At 31.5% G+C, this 21,565-nt stretch overlaps 1 protein-coding gene across 1 annotated transcript in view; it reads right to left on the bottom strand.

Moving 5' to 3' along the window:
• LOC139485907 (mucin-22-like) overlaps positions 1–21,565 on the bottom strand; it is a 28,465-nt gene that overhangs the window by 374 nt on the left and 6,526 nt on the right. The window contains exons 3-12 of the mRNA XM_071270570.1: positions 20,976–21,082; positions 19,925–20,056; positions 17,455–17,520; positions 16,033–16,635; positions 7,557–7,776; positions 6,167–6,276; positions 3,381–3,518; positions 2,329–2,394; positions 1,146–1,763; positions 173–302 (exon numbers count right to left, since the gene is read on the bottom strand). Of these exons, the coding sequence (XP_071126671.1) occupies positions 173–302; positions 1,146–1,763; positions 2,329–2,394; positions 3,381–3,518; positions 6,167–6,276; positions 7,557–7,776; positions 16,033–16,635; positions 17,455–17,520; positions 19,925–20,056; positions 20,976–21,082 (2,190 nt within the window). The remainder of the gene's footprint in view (positions 1–172; positions 303–1,145; positions 1,764–2,328; positions 2,395–3,380; positions 3,519–6,166; positions 6,277–7,556; positions 7,777–16,032; positions 16,636–17,454; positions 17,521–19,924; positions 20,057–20,975; positions 21,083–21,565) is intronic.

A 21,565-nucleotide genomic window follows, 5' to 3' on the forward strand; every position in this document is an offset into this window, starting at 1 on the left:
GATGATAATCATAGATATTAAACATATATAATTATTATTTACCTTCAGTTTTAGGCTACTGTTTTAACATGTGTAATGTTATTTTCCTCTCAGTTTTGAATTTTCCACGGAGTTCGGTATTTTTATATTTTACTTTTTATCAGGGTTTAAAAACTGAATTAAAAGTACTCACGAGATCCGTTCTTTACCAATCATCGAACGTACTTTGAGCAAAACGAAAATAATGATAACAAGCACAAAACCAAATATTGCTAATCCGCCCACTATAATAGGTCCACTATATCGCTTTAATAGTTCTGTATCTGTGAAATTTAAAAAAAAGTTTGCATTAAATGGTGATATTACCATTTTGAATTGTACGTTTGATGATTATTAACGAGAATTAATAAATTGTAATCATAAACAGTCTTAGAAATCCAAACTTTATATAATATCCTCTAACCTGAAACATGAAGTCTTATAAATGAAAGTTATGTTTATATGTGTTCTTGTTGTTCGTTCAATACTGTTTAATTATTAAGTTTGTAGTCAACCAAGACTTGTTAAGTAGCTTTGTATGCAACTTATCATGTTGTTCCTCTTTACGAGTCTTCAAAAATAGTACTGACCAGTATACAAATACTTCGAACAAATTGTCTAAACATTTTGCAGAGCACAAAATTAAAAAAAAAAAACTATTTCATATTATTTAAAGTTAAACTAGACAGGTAGTCCACTTCCAGACGAAACTATATAAAGATGTTCGAGATCTGTTTTCAATTTGATACATAAATGCGGAAAACCTTATTTCCTATTATTCTTTTTCATTTTTCCAAAACATGTGGCACGTTTAAAGGGGGTTAGATATATTTGCTGATAACATTTTCTACGATTTTCTGTGAATTCGTTTATTTTTATGGGTACCCGTTTCGTGGATTATGGAAAACATACATGTTCGTGGATAATTTATTTTGTTTTTTTGCGAAAGTGTACATAATTCAAAATCAAATCTTGTGATCGTTGAACTTTTAATTTCGTGTTCATCTTTACCAACGAAATCCACGAAAATTCGTATTCAACGAATAAAAGTTAATGAATTAGTTTTCATTTAAAGTTCCTATTTCCAAATTCATCTAAATCAGACAGTTGGATATTTAGAAGCGTACCTGTGACTAAAGTTTCCAATGTCGTTTCAACTTTCAAATCTGTAGTTAAAATTTTCAACTCCGTCGTGGTTTCCGTATCTTTAGTAGTGAATTGAGTTGTGGTTATTTGTGTTGTTTCCGAATCGACAACAGTAGAATGAACGGCAGTTGTCTGTGTTGTCTCCTTTGTTGTTGTTTCTGTCAATGAGTCCATTTCAGTAGACGTGGGTAGTGGATTTATTTCAAGTGATGTACTGGGTGATTCTACTTCAGTTGTAGTTCCTAATTCAGTAGAAGTGTTTGGTATCGTTGTTTCTTTATTTGCATTTGTTGATGTCATGTCTGCCGTAGTAACAGTTTCCGTAGACGTGGAATGCATTGTTGGTATATATGTTGTCTCTGTTGATTTTATTGTTATGATAGTGTTAACTTCAGTAGACGTGGTTGGTTGAGATGTTATCTGTGTTATATCTGTTGACTGTATTGTAGTTATGATGTCAATTTCAGTAGACGTGGTTGGTTGAGATGTTATCGGTGTTGTCTCTATGGATGTTAATTCTATCGTCGTGTCAATCTCAGTAGAAGTGGGTGGTATGGTTGTTTTCTGTGTTGACTCTGTTGAAGTCATTTCTGTAGTCGCTAAAACAAGTTACAATGTTATTTAGTAAAAGCAAGGATGATAAAATAAAGTTTTTTTCAAGAGGTTGCAAACATAGAATCTGATATAGTAATATATCATTGTATACTGATGGTAAGCATTACTTCGATTACTCTTTAGTTATTCTATGGCACAGTAGTTCATATATTGTTTTAAGCATTTACACGTTTCTATTAAAATCATGGTGTTTGTCTTTTAGTTTTTCGATTTATTTTCGACTTGATGAGATTGCATGACCATTTTGTGTTATTCGTTTTATATCTAATCATGTTTTCGTGGTCTATAGCCATTAACATTATTGTTCCTTTAAGTAAATATACTGTTTCTTATTATTGCGACAAAGTTTATGTTCATTTGCAAATAAACATTAGAAAACGTTGTATAGCTCCAATTCCCATAAAATTAATAGTACATGAGACTTGTTTAATTTTCTATAGGTTGGATACCAAATATCATGATTTATTAACGACAATTTCCAACATTTTTAATGACATGTTTATATTAATCGATGTAAAATGACATTTAAGAATAGTTACATGTACATACCAACTTTACAGGAACTACCACAGGGTTCACACAAGGAAGCACCATTAGGCAAAGCATCATGTGTACCTGTTGCAGAAAAGAAAGAAAAAAACTGGTTGAAAGACAAAATTGTTTTACCTGTAGAATGTCATTTGCTTTGTATTGTCGGCTATATTTTAATCTTTTTTATAGACATAAACATTTTTTTATATTCACTTTTCCTCCGTTTTGCAGAATGTGGATCCCGAATTAAACTTGTCATCGATTTTGCTCTTACATTAGCAACACGACAGATACCACATGCGGTGCATGTTTTGTTATACCTTTCGGAGATCTAGATATCAACCCAAGCTCCTATTGAGAGTCGTATTTATCCGTCTTTAGTTTTTGTATGATGTTGTAAAAGAGGGACGAAAGATACCAGAGGGACAGTATAACTCATTAATCGAAAATAAACTGACAACGCCATGGCTAAAAATGAAAAAGACAAACAGACTAACAGTAGTACACATGACACAACAAAGAAAACTAAACAATAAGCAACACGAAACCCAACAAAAACAAGGGATGATATCAGGTGCTCCGGAAGGGTAAGCATATCCTGCTCAACGTGTGGCACCCGTCGTGTTGCTTATGTTATAACAAATCCGGTAAATAGTCTAATTCGGTAACCAATAGCTATACACATTCTTTTCCTGTTTACATTTCGTCAAATACAAGAGTTACAGCTAGTGCATGTGAGATATTTTCTTCACTGTAGTTTCACATTATTAAACAGCCTACTCAATGTTACAGCATTTAGATTTGACAGCCATATTCATGTGTCTTCACATAATCTACTCTGTTTGAACGTAATATATTAAGCAAAATCGCCGAAACATTAATAACGAGTATACATTGGGCGTTCTTACATGTACAATTCCAAAAAAAAATGGATTGTACCTTGGTATGTCTCTTAATACATTGGATCATCAGTAAAGGTAGTACACGGCTAAATACACATGTTATATCAATAAATATCAACACAACAATGTTCAATATGAAAATTTGAGGAATATACATATATACATTACCTGGTTTTTGCAATGTGCGAATATTTGGAGATTCAGTATATTGACAGAAAGTATTACAGACTGGATCATTATTATTTGGTGGATTACCTTCTTCTGAAGCGAACACTCTCTCTTCCGGAGTAACGCCAGTGAATGTATCTTTTGATTAAAAAAAAAAACGTTAATGTATACTGAGCCAAAACAGTTTAGCAACACAAATGTGAAATTTTATTTTATTACAAAATCATAAAAACATATACATGATATAATTTTGATAATGACAAAATGGAATTATGACATGTCAGAAGCAACATGAATTTTTATCACTCACATTCATTAGAATTTTCTTTGTATGGAGTGCTGGTGGGTCAAAATGCGGAAATAAGTATAGTTTTATTCAAAATCAATTTTTCAGCCATGCCCTAAGTGCACAAATGAAGGATTGGCAAGCACACAAGCAGCTTCCCTAAGTCAATGCACTACTCTTGTGGCCGGAAGAAAACTTGTCACGTGTTGACGTAAAGCAAAGGTAGCGCTCCTCCCTTGAAGATAGTATTTGTTTTGTCTAAGAGATATCGACATATCCTGTGCAGTTGCAATTTGTCGATATATGTTTGTTAGTCTCTAAACCGTACATGTATATAAAATCGAGCCACAATGTCCGGCATCAAATATTCCAAAGCTTTATGACGGTCATTTTCGGAGAGGTCTGGTTGACGCCCCATGCAATTTTTTCAAAGGTGTATATGTTTTTTTACCAAAGGTATGTTTCTTAACGTTAGTGAAAAAGAAATTTTTAATATCGTTTTAAAAGTACAGGTACAGAAGGTAAAACATCAATTACACGACGTGCAAGCCGAAATGGCGCGAAATCAATCACCAGGGGAAAAGTACGACTGTTTTAAATTACAGGTTAAACTAAGGATTTAATATGTTTAATTAATTTTTTTCTAGAAACAACCCCCCCCCCCCCCCCCAAAAAAAAAACAACAAAAAAAGTGTTGCTAAACTTTTTTGGCTCAGTATATTATGCAAAATAACTAAGTAGTATTCCAGCAACCTTTAGAAGCGAAAAATAGAAATGTCATCAATCTTCCAAGCAACGCTTGCATCTGAAGTTTTCATTTTTTGATTTAAAGTGTATTATTATTAATGCCTTCAGTTTGATTACTTTTTAGTAAATGGTTACTGCCTACTTATAAAATGTTTCTATCAAGTGTAAAGTTGAAGTTGAGTTGAGGTTAAGTTATCTGAAAATCCTTGTTATTTGGTTGACCGTACTGATTATATGTTTGAAATGCGTTTCCACCTCTTTTTAAGTTTTCCGATAACATAAATTACAAACTGATATCTACTCAAAAGTCAATTGTTGAGATAAATATCAGTTAGGGTAGCAATTTGTATGCACTAGATGCATGAATCAGGAAATATGTAAAAATCCAAAACCTAATAAAAATATTGAAAAGGTATTAACACAAAAACTTAATTCACTAAAGACTAATACGTATAAGGAATAGAACTGATCAACATGGACATATATTGATTAACTGAAAATGAGTTTCTATTTTTTTACAACAAATTTCAATTACGAAATATACGTAGACCCTGACCTGTGTTAAAGTTCTAGTTATGGGACTTGCGATACCTCTGGCAAACAAGCAACAGTCCATTAACAGAACTAGAGGTACATGTATAACGTAAACGCATGAAATTTATTCACACGTTATTTAGTGCAATCTATTTTGCGTTAAAGATATTATCTACGAACTACATGCATTCTTATTTTCGACATTTTTACATATATTGTTTCATGAACTTGGTATATATAATCACACGAATAACACCGTATATGTTAATTATTGGTGTTTTTTGAAATCCGAATGAGTTTCAATGGTATACTATTAGCTACACAGTATGCTAATGACCTAATATTGCATATATAGGGTCAGTAAATTCCATATTTAGGTGAGAGGGAAACTCGATTCTCTGTATGGAGATTAATGACCCCATGTTTACCGTATTACGGCACTAGCTCACTATGTAACGAATTTATCGACTTTCTTTACATGTTGTATTTAGACGAGAGACCTATCAAATTGAGCAAGTCGTCAATATCGTTAGCATGAATAAACTTCTTCATACAAAAACAATTGCCAACGAAAACAACTTGTTAGCTGTAAATATTTTATAAATTTAATTCAATATTTCAACATCAATTTCGTCGTCTGGTGAAACCTTGAATAAAAGCAACAGTACTATAACACTGCTCGAAGCTCATCAATCGATAGAAAAAAACCAAATCCGGGTTACAAACTAAAACTGAGGGAAACGCATTAACAATGACCCACATTAAAATGTAACACACACAGAAACAAACTAGGCATCAGACAAAATCCGATGAGAATAATAAATATAACATCAAAACTTAATACATGAATTCGGAATAGAAAAGTACAGTGACACGTCTTATAGAAATCTGATGAATTCACCTCAAATATAAGAGGAAACAAACGACACAACAGAAAAAAGTCAACGTTAAAATGTAACACACACTGGAACGAACTATAATATAACAATGGCCATATTCCTGACTTGGTACAGGACATTTTTTTAAAGAAATAAAGATTAAGATTTTTTTGCAGTACGAATATGTTTTTATAAATGGAAATAACTCCACTACTAACCGTGTATGGAAATAAGCCCCACTAGCTAACCTAGTTTGAAATATACACGGTATCCACGCGGTTGTTTGTAACCGATCATATTCAAAGAAATGTATAGGAGGTAAGATAAATCAAGATACTCACCTGACAAAAGGTAAAAGTAATATAAATCAGTGGTAACTTTCGTTAATTTCATACAAAGATATAGCCATTGACTTCCTGCGAAAGGTCCATCAGAAAAGCTGTTGTCACTTCTAAAATACAAAATACAAAAAGAATACATGCAATAATTACGTTCACGAATAGTCACATAAAATACATTTTTGACGCTTAGAATTTTAAGGATAAGGATTATCAAACCAATGCATGCGTACATACAAAGCTAATTCCTCAGGCCTATTGGTTTTACATTTACATGTGTTTAATGAACGACACAATAATTCTAAGCGGTGATTGCCAAAAGAAAATGTTGGCTTCTTGATTAGTTTCTTGTGCTGAGTAAACTTCTGATTAATCAATATGAATTTTAATTATCTTATACATTGAGATGAGCTCGTTTCTACTCTCGGTAAAAAGTTAAATGATAAACCAATGCTGCTTTATTCTGAAAAATAAAACTATCATAATAAAAATCGTATTCAGCAGATTTTGAATGACATGGATTGTTGAAACCGTACAAGCTTTGATTTGTTTATTTCTTATTACCCATTGTTAATGTGGCTCGGATATCTATTTCCATCTTGGATTTTGAAAAAGCAGATAACTACAAATATATCATATATTGGTCTGGATCTTTCATTATAAGTGCAAATGCTGAGAGTAGTATGTGTATTGATCAGAGTGCTCCTCATTCCATTTTACCATTTAAACTAAAGTAATGTTTTTGTAGTTTTGAGTTGTCCTTTTTTAGTACTAGTTTATATTCTATGCAGTCTACTTTTATACGACACTACTTCGGAAGGCGTATTCCCTTGCGAAACTGCGAAATGCATTGAGCAATGTAGACGCAATTCCTAAAGTCATAATTGTCTTGAACACTAAATTCGTTGACATCTATATAATGTTCGAATGCTTATTTTTTGAATTGAAAATAGCAACTACCATATTAAATCATGTATGCTATAACTTATGTCTGACTGTTTGTTCTTCAACCGAATTTCAAAAGTTCAAGATTATGCAAATGATGCAGTTAGGTAAAAATAAATCAAAATTTATTGAAATGTTTGCAACTGAATATCCTATCCACACAGTTGTGTATTTGTTTGAGTTAAAGGAATCGCTTCTCAAAGAATTGTGGCTAAATATTATGACGTTGACTTGGACATAGAGGACAAGTACATACTCGCCTACTTTCATCTCTTCGATTCATGTATCAATTTCATCCTGTTGGACGACAGAACATTCTCCCATTAACTCATTTATTAAAACATTTATTGACAGCATTTGTTTGTGCTACATATCAGACATCATGTATTAATTACTTATGCATGTACAATGAATTTGATTCTGAAGTCAATACGTAAATATTTCTTACTTGAAGACAACAACTGCCTCTGTGTCGGAGATACCTAAACTATTTATGCAAGTCCAATCATCAATTGTTGTTCCCTTAGCGTCTAAATTAATGGCGGAACTTTGTAGCGTTGTAGTCGCGAAGTTGAGAGTTGTTGATTGTTCTGTATTGTCTTTTACATTTGTGTAATTATATTCCCATGCTGTATTTATCAAGTCTTGAGGCAATGAACAGGTGGCATCTGAAAAAATTATTACGGATAAAGTCTTAAGCATTCGACACCTAAAATGAATGTCAAGAATATTATTTAAAGTGAAATAAGTTAAAAGTGGCATACCTCATATTGCATTTGTTACTTCGAAAAGAGAATTATCTGTATGTGTTATGTTATTGATTTCATAATCAAATATTACAATTAACCAATGCTAGAAAAAAAGTCGCGTGAAACTCTTTCGATTGTCAACAAGTGTAAAATACATAAAATCTAAAGTTTTACCACTAGCTACGAAAATCAATTTCACTTGAAATTTGGAAATATTAATGTGACAATGTTTAATACCTGCATGTTATTTCAATATGTCCAAAGAAATATACTTTTATGAATATGTTACTATAAACGTAAAAAACAACAGAATGGAGAATAAACATAGCTGAATAGATGAAAGGTGTAGGTTGTTGAAAAATAACTCAACAATTGGTTGATTGATTGGTTGATGTGTGACGCTGCTTTTGAAAAATTCTGTAGGAAAAACTAAATACAGTATTTACAACTAAAACCTGTATAAACCGGCCGGCTACGGGACTATTAAAAAGGGCCAGTTTGGACAGTGAGCCGGTTTATTCAGGTTTCCGTTTTGACCGGAAGTTAATGACTTTTGACGTCCGACATTTTGCATGTAAAAGTTCTCTCTGATTGTAAATTATATCTGATAAATTAAAATACTTTCACTTTGTTTTTCATTTTGCATTTGCATCATAATGCTCGCGATGTTTGGATTGTAAGACGAGAGTTTCGATTTACACTCATGATCAATAATTTAAAATGTTGAAATGGCCGATTAAAAAGCCAGAATATTATCAAACGTAATTTCATCACTTTCGAAATGTTGTCGTACAGTGTTCAATATCCATTGATTGTTGTCATCCGGGTGTTTTTCATTATCAAGGTCATTTGTTTAGGGGTTCACAACAGGGAACCCAGGATTTTGAAATCACGATGTGAATTTCTTACTCCGCGATTTTAATTTGTTTATCCAAGTTAAATAAAGGCAACAGTAGTATACCGCTGTTCAAAACTCATAAATTCATGGACAAAAAACAAAATCGGGGTAACAAACTAAAACCGAGGGAAACGCATTAAATATAAGAGGAGAACAACGACATAACACTAAAATGTAACACACATAGACAAAATCTTACTTACGAGAATAACAAATATAACATATATATATAACATCAAAACCAAATACATGAATTTAAAACGTAAGTTCAATCCGAGATATATTCGGTGTGTCTTTTCATTTAATTGACACGTTTATAATGTTTTAATAAATAATACAGCTCACTACTGTACGATTGTAGGTTCACAGTTTGACACCTGACTAATTGATTATCACGAAAAGCCATAGTGTATAAACAAATCTGTTTTGATTGCATATCGATCATTGAAATTAATTAGACAAACCGGTTTTGACAGGTAATAATTAATGTAATAAGAGTATTTGGACTTCATAATTAGACCGGAATTCGGAATACACAGGGTCCGGTTTACAAAGGGTATTAAAACAAAGACTTTGAATGGAAAAATATGGGACTTTCATTTTCGGCCGGAATGGACAGGAAACCGGTTTATTCAGGGTCCGGTATAATCAGGTTTGACTGTATTCTAGTCAATACAGATTGAAGTGAATTCTCTGATTTGTAAAAGACAATTTCAAAATATTAAATACTAAGAACAACAATTCTATATACTAACATCCATTTGTTGGGGTTTTTGGGGGTCTCTCCTTGATATCGTTTCCCACCTTTGTTGACGAAGCTATTGACACAAGGTAATTAGTTTTACGATACGTCGTCAGTTCAAAATGTGTAATTAACTTAATTCTAACCCTTTTATAGCAAATTTGATACGAAGATGATAAATATCAACGATACTAGTTTAACTGTACTAAAACGCGGATTTTGACAATTTATTTAAACATAACAACAACTATTTTTAGAATGTTATCATTTTTATAGATATTATCTTGTCATTTATTAAATTGGTTTTTCATATAACAGATGACTATGAACAGATATTTTCGTTTCATATGGAACACCAAATGTCTCACTATTTGATCAATAGAGACTAAACAAAGCAACCAGCTTTTTGTCGAATTCTATGAGCTGTTCTTGTAACTTGTGTTTGTATATTTATTTTTGCAAACAGAACATTTATTTCGTCTTATCACTGTGACCAATTATTTGTCATTAAATTACTAGGGAAAGCTAAAAGCTACATTAAAATATTGTTTAATTGTTGTTCAACGCCACGCCACTTTAGCACTTTTATTGCTATTTGGCAGTATGATTTTGGTGATGTAGGCAGGTCACCCAAATATCGTCGATTGGAAAACCTTACAACATCAGTGTTGACAGGCTAAATTCACAATAGTTCGACCTCAAAGAACACTCATCCACTAAGCCTTCCTGTTAAAAATGTAATTACTTGTTTGCTATACAATACTGCATTTATTTACAAAAATGTACTCTAACAATTTATAAACATGTATATTGTCCTATAAAACAGAGTCGATAACATACTTTCTATGTGTTTTTTAGCCTACAGATTGATCACACTTAAGATTTAATAGCAATCATTTCATACATGTCATTAAAATGCATAAACTAAAATTAAAAGTTATCCAAACTATACCTGACGTTGACGAATACATCAAAAATATAATCACATAAATCAGGGCTATGCAAATATTCCTTATTGATGTGTCAACGTGCATCCTGCTCTAACTCCTTAATTGCAAAATGTGAGTCTTTTTTTCCGTTTAATAATAGTTTAATTAATTTTCCGACAGATTTATCCAAAAAAACTTCATATATTTGATTCAGCTAACTATAACTAACAAAGTATAACGACACACGTTTTAAATGTGCTGTATGACACTTCAGTGATAAAATGGAATGAATAGAAATGAAATCTAAATAATTCAAAAGGTAAATCATTGTAGTCGAGATTCATAATTTCACGCCTTGTGACAAATTATACAGCGATCAATTTTGAGGTGAAACAACTTCGTTTTGATTATTTTCGGTCTTCATCTTTAGTCATCTGAATTTTTATTTATTATTACCATGCCTAAGACGAATACAATTTAAGTAAATTTCTTCTTTTTAAAAGGTCAACGGAATTAATACAAGATAAACCGTTAAATTAGTATCTTGTTAAAGGTCAGTTAAAATGTATAGGTATGCTTGTTCAACCAGACGTAACGGTCGACATTCAGAATGTCATACCATATAAATCATAAGTAGGATATGAATAATAAGTCAAAAACCTGTTGTATTTATACAATATTTAAAGAGGAAACATAGTTGATATATTAAATTGTGTGCTTGTTTAAACCAAGAGACTGATCAGTGGTGTTTTATTTATTGCTTTATATGATAGAAAATATTGCAACAGGGAATTTGTTAATAAGACACTTGCCTGTCAAAAAGCATACCAATAGCGCAGGACCACCAATGAACTTGAAATTAATCTTATGACTATTTTGACATTTGTCCTGACAAATTTCTGTACCGCAATTTTTAGAAGGTCTGCGATAACGTTAAAGGCTAATGTATTGTAAAGGTATTTGTCCATAATTAAAATATGTATGTTGTCTCATCGACGTACACCCTATATATCTTTCAATTCCTACTTGACACACACATATAAAGAGTGTTTCCGTAAACAATAAAAGGAAATTCGTGTCCATATTATATATTACCTTTCCCAAAATGTATGCTTTAAAGCAAATAAGCAAATCTTTATTTAAGGCTAGCAATCAAAAATGTGTTCGGAATACAATTGTCAATAAAAAGATACTTTTAGCATCTTGGTGTTATCGACGCATTTAAGAATCATTACACGACTGGGATTTAACATTTTCGACCATTGGGTGCTTACGTGATGACTAAATTTCTATTTCTAAAGAATCAGTTGTATCAGAATGTTATCTAAGCGAACAGCTTAAAATTTTGGTTTCTTTAATTCAGTTTTATGTTTGTAACTTTGGAAAAGAAAAATACTATCACTGGAAAGTTTTCTAGTTGACAGCAAGAACCAGTTCCATTGGATTGTATAACTGTTGGTGTGTGGAATTATTGAAATCTAACGTAACTTTTAGATATCCATAACTTGCCAGTTGCAGGGAAATGATCTTCTTTCTTTTAAACATAAGGTTTCAACGAAACTCGAAACCTCTTAAAAATGGGATCAAATGGGAGGAATATGTTCTCCAAATAGACGGGTTATTGACCATGGAATGTTGAGATAGAGACACGGTATTGATTTTGTTTTTGATAATATGTTTTTGTAGAAAATTGTTAATTCCTTATTAATTACCGACACTTAATTTAAACTTTAAATATTAAAGAAACTATGAGACAGGCAATTTCATCTGCACTATTTTATCCTCTTCTTCTTGTGCAATTTGATAGACTAGTTAACAAATTATTCACTGACAATATGTCAAGCAAAACGTTTAATGCATGTGTTCCATATCCTTACTTTCCATGCCATTCGTTAATCCATTATTTTTCTCTACGTGTTTTGCTTTTGACTAATTTTTAGAATTGTCCACTACAACTAATTCATTCACTTGCAACCCATATTTTGAGACCTTTAAATAATTGAAAGACACTTCTGTATATACGTTGACAACGTGTGTCATGATGCTGCTAGTTTTTTAAGAATTGACTACTTCTTTTTTGTAAATTCCTAGAGTTGTAAAAGCTTCGACTGAAGTACATTTTGTATGAAGTGCCGGAGCGTTTCATTCTCAAAATGTACACACGGTCAACGCGCGTGTACTGCTCTATGAAATTACTAATAGAAGCATTCAATACTTATAATTAATTGTTTTCGCTATGGTCATAAAAACACGATAACTATCAATTTTTGTTTCCTTTACTTACCTGCGCACTTTATTTTCGAAACGTGGAATGACACAGGATTGATTTTAGCCAAACAAAAATAACGTATTATAATGAAACATATATCTAATGTCATCATTCATACATGTACCAGCATCTGTTATCCATGATTCAGCTCATTTGGAGTTGCTTTCTTGTATCATGAAGTTGATGATATTCGCGTACCAGTATATATCATCCGGGAATTAGTTTATTTGAAGTATAGCATCACATTTCATTAGGATTATCAATTAATTTAATTTTCGTCTTTGAAATATGCACATCAATAATTGTTTTTTATATGAAAATAACTTCTATAAAGTAGTCGCGTTTTATTTAGTAGAATATATTTACATGATTCTTAAATGCTTGAAATTCTGGAAAATGTCTTTACAAATGGATAAAAAGTTTAACGTGAATAATTGTTTGTGTAACTTTATGATAGTACTATTAAAAGTAGTACATAACATTCAGTTATGTTATTTGTATTCTATGTGATCAGTGAGTTTTAATTCATATGAACTCTTTCAATCACTGACAATTTTATGATGTATACTTATATACACATACGATATATTCAGTATTCATGCACTATTTGTTCTGAACATAATATGCAGTTCATTGTATTGGTATTAAAAATATACAAGTCATATAGATTGTGTTGAAATTTTTTTGTGCAACATTTTTATTTTATATAGAAAACCTGGTGCTCTATACCGTTGATCTTCTTTTTTGTAATTTACCAAAAGCTGTGATACTAATCCATTGTCTTAATGTGAATTCACTAGCATTAAAATAGCATTAAAAGATTTTTCGAAACTGTTATCCAATATAAGGTTGTTGATGAATTATTACACAAACCTACAGTAACTATATCTGCAAATACGTCAATATGTCTTTATATCTGTTCGTAATTGTCTTATTCTAAATAAAATAAAGGATTGAAAGCAGTTGAAGTTTATTTCACATTTTCTAAAAAAATTTAACCACATAATATAGCAGGCAAAAACATGTATTTATTATAATACATTTTCTGTCATAATGGCACCGTTATACTCTATGCTTGTATGAAACAAGAGTGCATATGCTGAGTTGTGTCAACTGCTTTAGTTGTCATACTTGATTTCATTTGTGAAAAATGTTATATCGTACTTATATATACTACCAGTATCAAATACACTTAAAATTATCTATGACGTCGAGGTAGGATAAACTATTCTAAATTATTCCACAGTACCAAGTCAGGAATATGGCCATTGTTATATTATAGTTCGTTTCTGTGTGTGTTACAATTTAACGTTGCGTCGTTTGTTTTCTCTTATTTTTTAGTGTAAATTGACATTGCGATAAGACGTGTCACGGTACTTGTCTATCCCAAATTCATGTATTTGGTTTTGATGTTATATTTGTTATTCTCGTGGGATTTTGTCTGATGCTTGGTCCGTGTGTGTGTTAGTTACATTGTAGTGTTGTGTCGTTGATCTCCTCTTATATTTATGCATTTCCCTCAGTTTTAGTTTGTTATCCCGATTTTGTTTTTTGTCCATGAATTTATGAGTTTGAACAGCGGTATACTACTGTTGCCTTTATTTAAGGCTTCTGTCCGTGTACAAATGGACATTGTCTACTCTGAAATCTTTTGGCCTTTTTAGATTAAAAATCGGAAGCGTAACCATAGTATAATTGCTGTATAAGATCATTTAAAATGACGGAAAATCGTAAAATAGCAAGATTCAAAACAAAAATACATATGCAAGAAGATATTGTTCATGATTTGTTTGCATACAGGGAAACACCTTGTAGGTTGAATGTTAAAGTTAAATAACTTTTAACTTACCTGCTTTCTTACGTTTGCGGCCAAATTCTTTTAAATACATGATGATTTCAATTTTCCCATTTCGTAAAACGTCAAATTTTAAGCATTTTCCCTTAGAATTAAACAGCATTTTTTGAAAATATTCGCCAAAGGAAGTTTTTAAAGATACATTAGTTTTAGATACATGACGGAAAAGGACTGGATTATCCGCAAATCTAAAATAAATTATTTTTCAATCTTAAGTGAAGGGAGGTAATTTAATCAAAAGGGATACAGTCACGTGGTGCAAATCATTTGAATAAAGTACCCTTGAATTTACCATATAATCTGTCAATCAATTTCTTATATTTGATTTCTACATTGGAATATACTAAACCGAATACCAAAATTACAATTAGTTTAAATTAGACACCCAACAATGCAAAAAATATATTTCGTGTGTATAATAGTGTAGACGCCATCTATTTAACTATCGAAAAGTCCTATGACGAATGACGGCGCTCATATTACCCTTTGAACATAAAATAAATAGATAGAGACAAAAAACAATATAATTTTCAATGTTTTTGTATTTGATGTTGTTTAATAAAAAGTAAATTATCGTGTTTACCTGCATAAGGATATTTGTTGTGGATAGAATCAATAAAAGAAAAGGGAACCCTTGTTTTACTTCTAGTGTTGAAATTCCTTTAAGTGCACAGGCATACAAATTTACACGAAGTCGAATTTTGGTCAACACCTCTGCTGGTGGACTATCAGTTCCCGAGGGTATCATCAAGTCAGTAGTCAGTATTTCGGTACTGACTTGATTTAACAAACTTTTCTAAAATTGTCCGATTATAAATTTCGAAATTATAAAGAAACGAAGGTTTCAACTCCCTCAGGCAAAGTTGGCTTAAGATGAATTTTGGCTGTTTATTATGGATATTTTTGACATATAGCTCTTTAACAGTTTCGGTACTTATACATCTTCGGATTTCAAGTGTTTGGCTTTGAGCGTTCCTGGTGAAGGTACATCTAGAAAAGCGTTTCGGACTCAATAATGTAATAAACGTGTTGTTTTCATTTTTCACTTGCATGTCAATGATACATCAGGTATGTTTTTATTTATTTTGAAAAATTTGGACCAAACTCACTTTGCTGATGAGGATTTACTATTTCAAAATTTTGGTTTTATCCATCATGTTCATACTAAAATAAAAATGTTTTGTATTATAAATTCGTGTCTTGACATCTCTTATTTCAGGCAATGCTTATAAGGCCTCTTTTACATTTCTTACTTTAGGAATGCATTAAAACTAAATATAAAATATGTGTATACAAAAATCATATGCTGATTTTATGCTATTTGGATATTATTATTTCATAACTTCAAAAAAAAAAAGTTTTTGATTTCATTTGAACATGTTCTTGTTTGTGTCACAGTAGCCAATTGCACCATCAATTAACATAAGCTATTATAAATTACAGATGTTATAGTAAGTAAAGAGGAGATATTTTGAAATATACCTGTAGATTGAGTATCCATTGTTGTTTTGTCTTCAACATCAGTATTTACTACATTTATATCACCATTCGTTTCTGTAACCCCAACCATGATATGAACTGTTGTTTGTTGTATTGTTGTTACCAAATTAGTAGAGGTTGATGGCAGTGGTGTATTCTGTGTTGATTTTTTTTCTGTCGTAGTGCCCATTGAGGATTGTGCCGTTGTTTTCTGTGTTTTCTCTAATGAATTCATTTCTGTCGAAATAATCATGTCAGTAGAGGGTGATTGTGAAGTTATTTTCTGTGTTGTTTCTAATGGTGTCATTTCTGTCGACGTAACCATTTCGGTAGAAGTGGATTGTGCCGTTGTTCTCTGTGTTGTTTCTAATGGTGTCATTTCTGTCGACGCAACCATTTCGGTAGAGGTGGATTGTGCCGTTGTTTTCTGTGTTGTTTCTAATAGTGTAAATTCTGTTGCAGTCATCATTTCAGTAGAATTAGACTGTGTCGTAGTTTTCTGTGTTGTTTCTGTTGATGTTATGTTTAGCGTAATGTCAATTTCAGAAGATGTGGATGGAAGCGTGGTATTCTGTGTTGTCTTTAATGATGTCGTTTCGGTAGTTGCTGCAAAAGAAGTCTTAAAATGTTTAAAACATAGTCAGCATTAGGTCACATACTTTGACAGGTGCAAACCTCGTGGTGATTGGGTCAATTTCTTGTATTCTGTTTTATAATTGATTGTTAAAGTTTAAAAAAAACAATCCGTCTAAACAGAAAAAAATAATTACACTTCTAAAAAAAGGAATAAACATAAAATAAAACAAAAGTCTGCAGATGTCTTCGGCTAAAATTTGTTTACAGTTCTCACTTTTATATCAGTTTCAGGACAAGCTATTATTGAAACATAAAATTGACCTCTTTGGTGCAGTAATTATCAATGCATGTAAAATACAACAATAAAACTCATTAGAAAACAATAAACAGACCATCCACAGATGACATATATGTTGGTATAACATTGAAAATTGAGAATGAAAATGGGGAATGTGTCAAAAAGACAACAGCCAGACCATAGAACAGACAACATCAGAGGGTCACCAACAGGTCTTCAATGCAGCGAGAAATTCCCGCACCCGAGGCGTCCTTCAGCTTTTGTCTACAAAAACACACAGAACGAAATTGACATTCTCATGTATCCACTTGGTTTCTTAACGGTTTGTTGAAGTATATTAAAACCAAACGTGAAACACATGTCTGTTAGGGAGTGCTTGGTGTATTGGTTGTAGGCATCAGTATCAAAACTGTTGTTAATTTTCGCCTGCTCTGTTTTGCATATTGTTTTTTTTCTGTCTTGTTTTGACAAATATATGAATATTTTCTTTTGCAGATGTAATTCATCTGGAAAGAGTATATTATAATAAATTGTAGAATATAATTGCTCACCTCCTTCACAAGAACTATCACAGGGTTCACACAAAGAAACGTCACTAGGTAAAGTGGTACTGCTACCTGATAAATATTAGCATATACAGATGGACTATGAAAAATAACAAAACATCAGCGATCTTCTTAAGAGGTTCATTAGGTAATTATTTGTATTCAGAAAAAATATTCTTGTTTACCCTTTTTGAAAAAGAAATGTATGTATTTTTTTTTACAAATTGAATTTAGTACATTTAGTTACTGCTATAAGCATGTAATATATGTAAAAGAAGGGCGAAAGATACCAGGCATTCAATGTCATGAATCTAATATAAAATGACAACGTCATGCTAAAACAGAAAATAAAGACAAACAGACATAAAGACAAACACACAAACAATAGTACACAAAACACAACATAGAAAATTGTTATTATGCAACACAAACTCCACTAAAAACTAGGATGAATGTCAGGTAAGCAGATCTTGTCCCACATGTGGCACCAGTAGTGTTGCTCATGTTAATACAAGCCCTGTTATAAGTATAATTTGGTAGGTCACATTCTTGACAAGGGAACACGATTGTAGTTTACGACATAAATAACTTATCCTTTCCCATCTGTAAAACGAATATTCCATAACATTCAACCGACTCGTGATTGGGTCCGTACAATTTACGAAGACATGATTTCAACTTCGTCATTTGTAACATAGTAGCGAACATCCGTAAATATTGTGACTTAGATGGATGTTTTGATGAACAGATGTACGATTATTGGTCGACCCCTGATATTTAATTGTCAAACCATCACCGTGCATAAAAATCATATATTGTAACAATTCCATAACGTAACAAAAACAATAACATTGCTGCAACTGGTTCTCATGAAACTTGATTTCAATAGATGAAAAACACTTTTATCAGATTGAAATAAATAAATAAGAAGATGCTTCATTTAAGTCACAATGTATACAATATTCACGTATATAGGCCAGAGTGATATCGTCAAGTAGGAGCTTTAGATCATATCGATCAATAAGCTAGGTTTGTTTTTGAAATCTTATTCAACGAACGTTAACATGGTTAAGTATTTGAATAAAATAATGGTAATTGTGTCAAAACGTTTTGTAAGTATATTATATGTATGAAATTGGAAAACGGTGATATTGCAATATACAAAAACTTTTTCAAATTCAAATGAAAGTGTACATGTCGAAATCGCATTACGATATGTGTTGTACAAATTCGATATAAAAATTATCTTGTTAAGAATATTTTCTTATTGATTTCAAAATGCCGCAACTTTTTTCGATCAAGACAATGTTTAGTCGAATCATAGTCATGGATTAGTGGTCAAACCATCACCGTTCATACAAAATACTGATTAAAATGAAAAGTGAAACTCTAACGCATTCTTCTTACTACTTTCACAATCGTACACCACGAAATTGTAATTCAACTACTCATATAAACATTTTCGGTTTGTGGTACGACCACTGAAATATTATAAACTCTTATGAATCTTCAGAGGAAACAATTTTCACGGTTTTTTTTAAGAGTGTTTGCTAGTAAGTTTTAAAATAACAAGCATTTTATAATACTTTTATAAATTTATAGTATATGTATAAAGGAATGTTAAAAGCAGAAAAAAAATAAAACTCTGTGTGCTTGTTGTCGAGATATAGCCATTAAAATTTTGGCGGGAAAATAATTATCTCAAGAGTTTTCATACAATTTACATGGGCTCCCTTGTTTATTTTGACAATCCTGGTAAAAATCTTATAGCATTTTCAAATATAGCCTTTTGAACTTTATTCTATTGAACTGTGAAAAAGAAAAGTAGAGGTTTGCGGGGGACATTTTTAAATGGTTCTACACGAATAAAACCAGAGGATTCCGAGTATTTGCCAAATATTCAAAAACAAGAGTAGAGATCATCCTTAATCACGTTTTTATTAGATCACATCCATGTGAAAGTTGAAAAATTATCAGTTTACTTCGTTTCTTCAAAAAGAGGGTCGAAAGATACAAGTGGGACAGTCAAACTCATAGATAAAAAAAACTGACAAGGCCATGGCTTAAAAAGATAAAAGACAAACTTCAAATAGTAGAACATAGAAAACTTAAGACTAGGCAACACGAACCCCACCAAAACAGGGGGGATCATAAGCATATCCTGCTCCACATGTGGCACCCGCTGTGTATCAATTTATTACAAACCTGGTAAATAGTCTCATTCGGTAGGTCACATTCATGAAAAGGGAATGGCATTGTAATAACGACATAAAAACATATCTGATATCATCTGTGAAACGGTTATTCAATAACGGTCACTCCTACAACACCAGTTGTATCTCAATTGTTTAATTGTTTGAAATATCTAGTTTAAAAGTAGGAACACTGTTTTACATGTAAATTACAAAATTTAGTGAACACGAAAAAAGAAAACAAGTAAAACGATATACATGTTCTCATTACAGTAAAAATATACCTGATTTTTTAAGTGTACGAATCCTTGGTTGAGAAGTGTACTGACAGAATGTGCTACACACAGGGACAGTATTGTCTGGAATACTGCTTGATTGATATACTCTCTCCTTAGGATAAACGCTACTATCTTCATCTTAAAATAGTTAATTAATAAATAAATATATGAATTATTGATAGCTGTCATGAGTTGTGTGACAGGGGCGACAGATACACTCATTGATCGAAAATAAAGTGACAAAACCATGACTAAAAAGAAAAAGACAGACAAACATTAGAACATAGGAACAATATAGAAACTAAAGACTAAGCAACACGAACCCACCAAAACTGGTGGTAAATGTTTGCTTGATCAAATATTTTTCATTTCTTTTCTTCATGCATAAACTCACGTTTCGTTGGGGTTGTTTTTTTGCTCGTTTGAAATTAAAGTATTCAAACCAATACAAATAAATTTAACAAACAATTTAACAAACAGAACAAGTAATGTGTTTGTTTACTTTATTTCAATCGCATAGGGTAGATATGTATTTTTTTTTAAACAAATCGATCAAGAAAATATGAACAAGCAGAAATATATCATTTTACTAGGTGATGTCGTCTGGTAGTTTATCAGATCTTACACCAACTAAGCAAAAACGCTGAACAGGCTTTTTATTCTGTTTGAGAATCTTTAAATATCAGACGATGATATGTTTTGTAATAATTAGAGACAATCTACATAGTTTTATAAAATTCAAAGATTAAAAAAGATGGAAACTTTCGAAAAACATAAAAAAAACACTTTAAAGACGTAAAAGTCATCCTAGCATGTAGATACGGATTAGCAGAAACGCACGGTTAAACCTATGATTATGAAAAATCAAAAGCTTAAATATATCAATCGAATGGAAACACCTGTCATGTTCCATACTTTGGAAAGGCATTGTCTTTTCTAGAAAACGTGCGTTGAACCAAAATTGTGCTATAGATAGATCATTTGTAGATAAACATATCACTTGAATGGCAGGCATAAAATAGATTCTTCATGTTTGCGGGAGTAATATTTCACATACCTGATAATAGATAGAAATAGAATAAATCATCTGCCACTTTGGTTAGTTTCATGCATATGTATACCCATGTTGTGTTTGCATTGAAATCACTGTAGCTTTCATCACTCCTGAATAAATAATAATGTTAATTAATGTCAGAAGCTTTATCTAATATTTATTAACTTTAACTAACTTGTTATTAAAAAAAAAATACGCGTGGCTCCTACTATGTAAAACAAATTCAGAAAGAAAAATAAAATAGATGTGGTCGTATGTTTATATTATGTTAACCTGGGTAATTTAACAATATTTATCAATCATAATATGTTTTCTTGCAGTAATTTGAAGCATTTCACGGAGACGAATTAAGGTGGTACCTAACACTACAGGGAGATAACTCTGTAAAATCAGCTAAACGTTTCAATTATGTTGTGTTGTTAAGGGAATATTAAGCTTCTCAATGATCAAATTTAGTGTTTGTCAATCTGCTATATAACCAGTGTAATTTTTCTGAAAAATTGGTTGGTTCAATTTTTTTGAAATTTTATATTTTTGTCAAAGGGTCAAGGTAAATATTTTGTCAAAATTTTATGAAAATTAAACGAGAAATT

The sequence above is a fragment of the Mytilus edulis genome, chromosome 8 (assembly GCF_963676685.1).
Source record: "Mytilus edulis chromosome 8, xbMytEdul2.2, whole genome shotgun sequence".
NCBI classification, from domain to species: Eukaryota; Metazoa; Mollusca; class Bivalvia; order Mytilida; family Mytilidae; genus Mytilus; species Mytilus edulis.